Source organism: Stenella coeruleoalba, assembly GCF_951394435.1.
Source record: "Stenella coeruleoalba genome assembly, chromosome: 3".
NCBI lineage: Eukaryota > Metazoa > Chordata > Mammalia > Artiodactyla > Delphinidae > Stenella > Stenella coeruleoalba.
The window spans coordinates 147,158,115-147,166,216 of NC_137148.1; the positions used below are offsets into that span (position 1 = coordinate 147,158,115).

At 43.4% G+C, this 8,102-nt stretch overlaps 1 protein-coding gene across 1 annotated transcript; it reads left to right on the top strand.

Annotated features, from left to right (window-relative positions):
* Window positions 1–3,315: 3,315 nt before the first annotated feature.
* SMIM23 (small integral membrane protein 23) lies at window positions 3,316–7,849 on the top strand (the record flags this gene model as incomplete). The annotated part of the gene is made up of 4 exons (XM_079917459.1): window positions 3,316–3,393; window positions 6,931–6,982; window positions 7,182–7,249; window positions 7,476–7,849. The coding sequence occupies 4 exons, from the start codon at window positions 3,316–3,318 to the stop codon at window positions 7,686–7,688; spliced, it is 411 nt and encodes a 136-aa protein (XP_079773585.1). The 3' UTR covers window positions 7,689–7,849.
* Between the last annotated feature and the right edge of the window lie 253 nt (window positions 7,850–8,102).

Genomic DNA, 8,102 nt, shown 5'->3' on the forward strand with positions numbered 1-8,102 from the left:
GCCTCTCAGAACCCACATTTTGAAGTTGCTCATTATTCACCCATTCAACAAATATTTTTACTGAACATTTAGTATGTAACAGGCTGCAAAATGGGATTTAGAGATACAATGGCTAGTAAAACAGACTTAATCCCCAACTATCTACAGAATTATAGCCTGGAGAAGATGTAATAAATAAAGTAGTGAAATGCCTAGCATACAGTAGGTGCTCAATTAATAAAAGTTATCTGGGTGCTAATCAGGAACTTTGTATGTGTCACTTCGGGAAACTTAGATCACCAAAACGTTGAAAATTAATGATTTCTTAACACATGAAATTTCTTTGGTAGATGGAGGCTTTTAAAATATGAGGGGAGTGCAAAGTAAATGAAATATTTAAATATACACTTAAAACATGTATAGGATCTGTATGCTGAAAACTACAAAATGCTGATCAGAGAAAAACTAAATCAATGGTAAGGCATACCACATTCATGGATTGGAAGACACAACATAATAAAGATGACAGTTCTCCCCCAAGAGATCTGTAGGTTTAATGCAATTCCTGTCAAAATTCCAGCTAGCAAGGTTTTGTTTTGTTTTGTTTTTGTAGACACAGACATCTTATTCTAAAGTTTATATGGAAAGGCTTAGGCCCTAGAAGTGCTGAAAATAATCTTGACAAAGAACAAAGTGGGAGAAATCACTCTACTCAATATTAAGGCTTACTGTATAGTTATAATCAGGACAGTTGGTGTTGGTGTGGGGATCAATACATAGATCAATGAAACAGAGTAGAGAACCAGAAATAGCCCCACTCAAATATGTTCAGCTTATTTTTGACAAAGATGCAAAAGAAATGCAAAGGAGAAATGAAACCATTTTCTACAAATGGTGCTGGAGCAAATGGACATCCACAGGCAAAAAAATGAACCTTGATCCGAACTTGACACCTTATACAAAAATTAACTCTAAACATATCATGGACTGGAAGGTGAAGCATAAAACTATAAAACTTTTTAAAAATAGGAGAAAATCTCCTGCTTCTAGGGCTAGTGAAGAGTTCTTAGATTTGACGCCAAAACCCATGACTCACAAAAGAAAAAAATTGATAAGTTGAACATCAGCAAAATTAAAACCTTTTTCTCTGCAAAAGTTCATGTGAAGCAGATGAAGAGATAAGCTACAGACTGGGAGAAAATATTTACAAACCATACATCCATCTAGTATCTGAAATATACAAAGAACTCTCAACACTTAACTGTAAAAAAACCATTCCAATTAGAAAATGAGCAGAAGATGTGAACAGACGTTTCACTGAGGAGGAGATACAGATGGCAAAAAAGCACATGAGAAGATGTTCAACATAATTAGATATCAAAAAAATGCAAATCCGAGCTTCCCTGGTGGCGCAGTGGTTGAGAATCTGCCTGCTAATTCAGGGGACACGGGTTCAAGCCCTGGTCTGGGAGGATCCCACATGCTGCGGAGCAACTAGGCCGGTGAGCCACAACTACTGAGCCTGTGCGTCCGGAGCCTATGCTCCGCAGCCAGAGGCCGCGATAGTGAGAGGCCCGCGCACCGCGATGAAGAGTGGCCCTGCTTGCCACAACTAGAGAAAGCCCTCGCACAGAAACCAAGACCCAACACAGCAAAAACAAATAAATTAATTAATAAACTCCTACCCTCAACATCTAAAAAAAAACAGGGAAACCTTAAAAAAATATGCAAATCCAAACCACAATGAGATATCACTATATACCTACTAAAATGTCTAAAATAAATAATGAAAACACCAATGCTAGGGCGTATGAGGAGAGACGGTATTGTTCCTATATTGCTGATGAGAATGTAAAATGGTACAGCCACTCTAGGAAATAGTTTGACAGTGTCTTATAAAATTATCATGCAATTACCACATAATCCAGCAATTGTCCTCTTACACATCCCAGAGAAATAAAAACTTAGGTTCACACAAAAACCTGTATTGGCATACCTCGGAGATATTGGTTCCAGACCACCACAATAAAGTGACTATCATAATAAAGCGAGTCACACAATTTTTTTGCTTTCTCAGCCCACATAAAAGTTATGTTTACACTATACTGTAGTCTATTAAATGTGCAACAGCATTATGTCTAAAATGATGTGCAGACTCTAATTCAAAATACTTTATTGCTAAAAATGCTAACCATCATCTGAGCCTTCAGGGAGTTGTGGTAGTAATATCAAAGATCACTGATCACAGATCACCATAACAAACATAATAATAGTGAAAAAATTTGAAATATGGCAAGAATTACCAAAATGTGACACAAAGACATGAAATGAGCAAATGTTGTTGCTCTATGCAGGGTTACCACAAAACTTCAATTTGTAAAAAATGCAGTCTCTACGAAGTGCAATAAAACAAGGTATGCCTATACAAGAAAGCCCATATTAGCTTTACTCATAAAAGCCAAAACCTGGGAACAGCCCAGATGTCTTTCAGGGGGTTAACTGTGGCACATCCCTGCCATGAAATACTACACACAAAAAGAGAGGGACAAACTACCGATGCAAGATAATCGGGGTGAATTTCCAGGGGATTATGCTAAGTACCAAAAAGCCAGTCTCCAAAGGTCACAGACTATTTGATTCCATTGATACGACATTTTTGAAAAGATAAAATTTTAGAAATAGACAACAGATCAGTGGTTGCTAGGAATTAGAGACAGTGGCAAGGGGGGCGCGGAAGGGAGGGGGCACGGATCAAACGGCAACACAGAACCCTGTGGTTTGGGAATTCTTCTGTATCATGACTGTAGTGGTGGATACCCAAATCTAGCCATGTGACAGAATTATTTAGAATTAAATACACGCACAAATGAATACAAGTGGAACTGGGGAGATTTTAATAAGATTGATAGATTGTATCCATGGCAAGAGCCTATGTTACCATCAGTGGAAACTGAGTAAAGGGTACCCAGGATCTCCTATACCATTTCTTACAATTGCATGTGAATCTAAAATTATCTCAATAAATTCAGTTAAAAATATTTTATTGTTTTTTTATTTAAAGACATGCATCTTATAAAAAAATTTGAAAAGAAAAGAAAAAGGATCAGAAAAATCACCATCCTGAAATAAAATCTTTCGGTGTATTTCTTTCTGGTCTTTGTTTTTTACATGTATATGAAAAACAAGTTGGGGCTAAACACCAGGGTGGTGCAGAGTGGGGGCCTGACTGTCCCCACCTTCTGTGACATCAGAATTCATGGCTTGAGAGATGCTTGGTGACCAGAGGCCGGGGAGGTGAGGGTACCCTGTTCCACCCAGGCAGCCTGACCTGAGATCATGGTGATCCAACAGGTGCACAGCAGGGGGCGAGTGGCAGCTGAGAGAAGGGGAGGTCACTCTGAGGACAAGAAACAGGTGAGGCCAGACCAGGTGTACATGGCTTTCCTCCCATCTGGACTCCATTTGACACTCCAGGAAGACTGTAAGGCCCTCAAAGTCAGGAACGGGCTTTCAGCCCGACTCTCCCTAGAGCCCAACCTGGTGGAACACAGCAGGGCTCAGGAGCTTCTTCTAGAAGTCATTACTGACACTCTTATTTAATTCTCCACACTGCCAGCAGAAGCTATGCTCCAGGAGGGCTGGGATTTTTATTTAGCTTCCTGCTGTATTCCTAGTGCCTAGAATAGTGGTTGGTACATAACAGGTGCTGAATGAATGAATGAATGAATGAACCGAAATAAACAGGATAATACACCTGCATTGGAGAGGTCGTGGAGCTTTTGTTCTTAGGGCTGAAATTCAAACCTCACATAGGATTTTGTCAACATGGAAAATGTTAGCACTTATGTGCACAGCCTGGTGCTTCTACCCCTCTCTCTTTCATGACATTCCCGAGAAGCAATTATTAGCAAATGGGTAAGCTGAGGTCGGAAAGGCAAAAGGCCAGACAGCAGGGATATACTGGGATTTGAAACCAGGGCCATCTGATTCCAGAACCCTTAGCAAGGTGACCCTGCACTCCACCGCCTCCCAGGTGGAGAACTGAGGGAAGGATGTAAAAGGAGGCTGGGAAGGTCATCTGGGCCTTGCACACTGTGGAAAGGGGTGGGATTTTATTCTGAGATTAGTAAGAAGCCATTGAAGGGTTTTAAGCAGAGCGATACATGACTGACCTATATGTGTTTTCAAAAGATTTGTTCACTCATACATTTAACACACATTCCAACGCTTCCTTTATGCTGGACTTTGCGGGGCTCCCATTATGCTGCAGCTTTTGCTAAAAAAGTGTCCCACGAATCTCAAACCCCAGGAACGCTCCTTTTAGAAAAGTCATTTAAAAGCTTCTGTGGTTTGGGGAATGCTGATACCCTCGTTCCCTTCTTGGAGATTTACACAGCTCATTCACATAATGAAGGCTCTGACAAGTCCTGCAGCAAGGAAATCCACATAACTTTGTTTACCACAGCATTTCCCAAATCAATTTGATGACAGAGTCCCCACCTTGCCTTTTTGAAAAACCTTTCAGCATATATCAAAATCCACTTTACAGGTGAAGAAACTGAGGCTCAGAGAGAAGAAATGATCTGGCTCAGGCCCCACAATAGCACAAGAGAAGGACTAAAACTCAATTTTAGTCCCTGTTCCCTGCCTTTGTCTCCACCCTGCACACACACACAAAAAATATAGCAGCAAGTATGCTGGTGAAGACACCATCCTGTAAAGCACATTGACAGAGGAGTGGTTAAAGAAACAGTAGAGCTTTCAGACCACAGAATGTTCATCAGCCGTTATAAAGAATGAGTCAGTTCTATGTGTCTTAGATAAAGAGAGTCTCAGGGAATATTGTTAAGGAATTTAAAAAGTGCCTTAATCTGAAGTGTACAATGATTTCACCTTGGGTGTCCACACCCAGGCAGTTGCTACCCAGATCAAGCTATAGAGCATGTCCAAGTTTCCTCCAAGGCCCCTCCCAGCTCACACTCCATAACCACGATTCTGAGTTCTATCATCACAGACGAGCTTTGTACGTCCCTGAATTTCATGGGAATGGAATCAAACAGTGTGCCCCTTCATGACTGGCTTTTTTCACTCCTAGTGTGTGTGACAGACTCAGTCACGTTGCTGCTACGTAATTAATTTTTACTTTTTTTTACAGTTAATAATAATATAGTTGCTAGTATATATTTTTGAAAAGCTATCCAGGGAAGAGACAAATTATGCAAATCTCTTATCTTCTTTGTTTGTGGTAGCCAGTCTAAATCTTGTTTCACAAAGACAGGTACATAAGAAATGTATTATTTCAAGTCAGATTAAATCTGGCTCAGCCCACATCCAGTGAGCTGGGGGGAAAGTCAATGTCGGTCACTACTGTGTCCACCTTAATCCTCTCTCCACTTTTGTTTGCCCCTGACACCATCACTGTCCCAACTCACACTGTCTGTTGAAAGCAGTTGTCTCTGAATTCCCTGTGCTAAGACCTCCCAGCCACACCACAAGGGCCACCCAGGAGAGGGAACTGGGCCCCTCCCAGACTCAGATTCCCTCTCTATCTTCTCCCACCTCTCCAAAAGGCTCTCAGTTTTCTCCCCTTCTGATCCTGGCACACCCATCAGAATCTCCTAAATGGTCTTGGACTGACCCAAGTTCCAGGGAGCAATGTTGTCTTCAGGCAGCCGTTTCAGTCCTGCACCCAAACCCCAAGAGGTAGACTTCCAACTGCAGCCTTGACACAGTAACTGGGGCTAAACTAGCCCTCCCATTCATTGTAAGCAGCCATGAAACTGACAAAATAAATGAAGCAACTATTTTCCAGTGAGGGCAGCAGACAGCACAAAAGTGCAATCCCTGAGAAAAGAAAACTGGTGATTGCCTCAACTCTTTCCCAACGACGGCTGCACCAAGAGTTAGAGGGCGAACAGAGCCCAGCAGTCCTGCTGAGCTGCAGAGAGTCTGCGCAGCTGAAGCAGCTGGACTCCGTAGGACAAGGCATTGGAGAGGAAGAAGAGCTGTGTGTCGAGAGGACCCCGGAAGCCCAGGCGGGGATCTCCGTGACTTCTTGGCTGTGGGCTGCGTGCAAAGGATTAGATTACCCACGGCTTACCAGACAGCAGCTGCTATGGGGTTTAGAGCAGAGATACTGGAAGTCCAGCAGTGCTGGAGGTGGATGGAATTCTGATCCAGCTAGAACCATGAAACCCCTTAAGATCCCAGGCGTCCATCTGAGAGCACACATATATGTACAGACACACACGCACACACACACATATATTCTATATTCATACAATATAATATTACTCATCAATAACCTCAAACATGAAAACATGGAGACATCTCAGAAGCATTATGTGGAGTAAAAATAGCTCAACAAAAGAGTATATAATATATGGTTTCATTGATGTGAAGTTACAGAACAGGCAAAACGGCTCCACAGTGACAGAGAGCAGATGAGCGGTTCCCTATGGCAGGGGCGGGGGGGAAAGAGGGGGTTGGCCGCAAAAGCACATACAGGAACTTTCTAGGATGATGGAAATGGTCTACATCTAGATTGGAGTGGTAGTCCACAGGCACAGACATTTGTCAAAACTCATCAAACTGTCCATGTAAAATGTGCATTTTACTGTATGTGAATTATACCTCAATAAAGTCAACTCCTTTTAAAGATCATTTCAAAGAAAACATGCAAAAGCGAGGCAAGGAATGAGAACAGAAGTGGGCCTTCCTTCTCAGCAGGGAGAAAGGGAAAACACCAATGAAATGTCAGTAAGTTGCCATGTTACCTAATTCTGCAATATTTGCGGGTTTTGTAGTAAGTACACGTGACTTAGATAATTAGAAAAAAGTTAAGCTCTAACCATGACCTTATAGCAGCCCCACGCCTAGCCCTAGGGAAGCAGGGATGCAGGTATGCCCTCCAGAAATTCACCTCCTCCCTCCTCCTCTTCTTGCCCCCAGACACTGTTGGCGTTGCTGATCTTGGTGCTATATGTGGGCACAGGAATATCAGGTGAGCATTCTGGAATCTGAGGAGGAAGGAGCCATGTCCACACAGAGTCAGGAGCATATTCTGGAGATGGCCGCATGCCAAGGGGGCCTCCACAGCTTGCCTTCTCCCACCCTCTTCATCCCATTGGGATGATCAACCGAGTTTATTCCAACTCACTCTCCCTTCCCTTATTAAGAGGTGGTGTTTGTGCCTGTTTCAGGAAGAAGTTGGGAGGTGTCAGAAAGAATCAGAGAATGTAACTACGTCCAGAATCCTATGACTTCCCAGGTAACATATTCAAGAAGGTACTGAGGGACGTCAAGTTTGGCTGAGGAAATCTGAGAAGGCTTCCCGGAGGTGTCATTGATGGGTCTCGGCCGGGTGGAGAAGGTGGGGATGGGTACTTTGGGCAGAAGGAAAGCATTGCAAAGGCTCGGGGAACTTTTAGAAACCAGTGGCAAGGGAGGGTCTACATGAAAAGGCTCAAGATGCAATGTGAGTGTCTGCCTTTCAGGTGTTTGAATACCAGACCAATGACCCCTCAGAAGAGCCAATCAAGGTCATCAGGACCTGGTGGAAGGAGAACTTGCATGTTTTCGTGGAGAAGCTAGAGAAAGGGGTGCGAGACCTGGAACAGCTGGTGCAAGACCTGGAGGAGTGGCTCGATGCCCTCCTGGGAGACGGGTACCCAGAGGAGCCCAGCGCCACCCTCAAAAATCACTTGTGAGGGGCCAGGGCTGGGACCTGGGCAGGAGGCCAAGTGGAAGGGGGCAAAGATTCCCAGGGGTTCCTCTAAGTAGGGCTGAGCTGTGACACTTGAAGTTTAAGGCAGCCAAGAAAATAAAGTAGTTGAGACACTGAGAAATCTAGTTGTCACCACTGCTGGTCCATGAAAGCTGAACCCAGGTCAGGAAGACACCAGGCTCTGCTGCGATACCATCACTTGTAGCAGGACTCTGGTGCACAGGAACCAACACCAGCCTCAGAGCCAGCCACAGGGTCAGGACCCTTCTCTTCCACTTTACTTGAGTCACCATGCAAAACTCCTCAACCTCTCTGCAACAAAATATCTCATTAATAAGAATCAGGGAAACAGACTTTGCCTCACAGGGTTACACTGAGGATCAAACGTGTATGTATC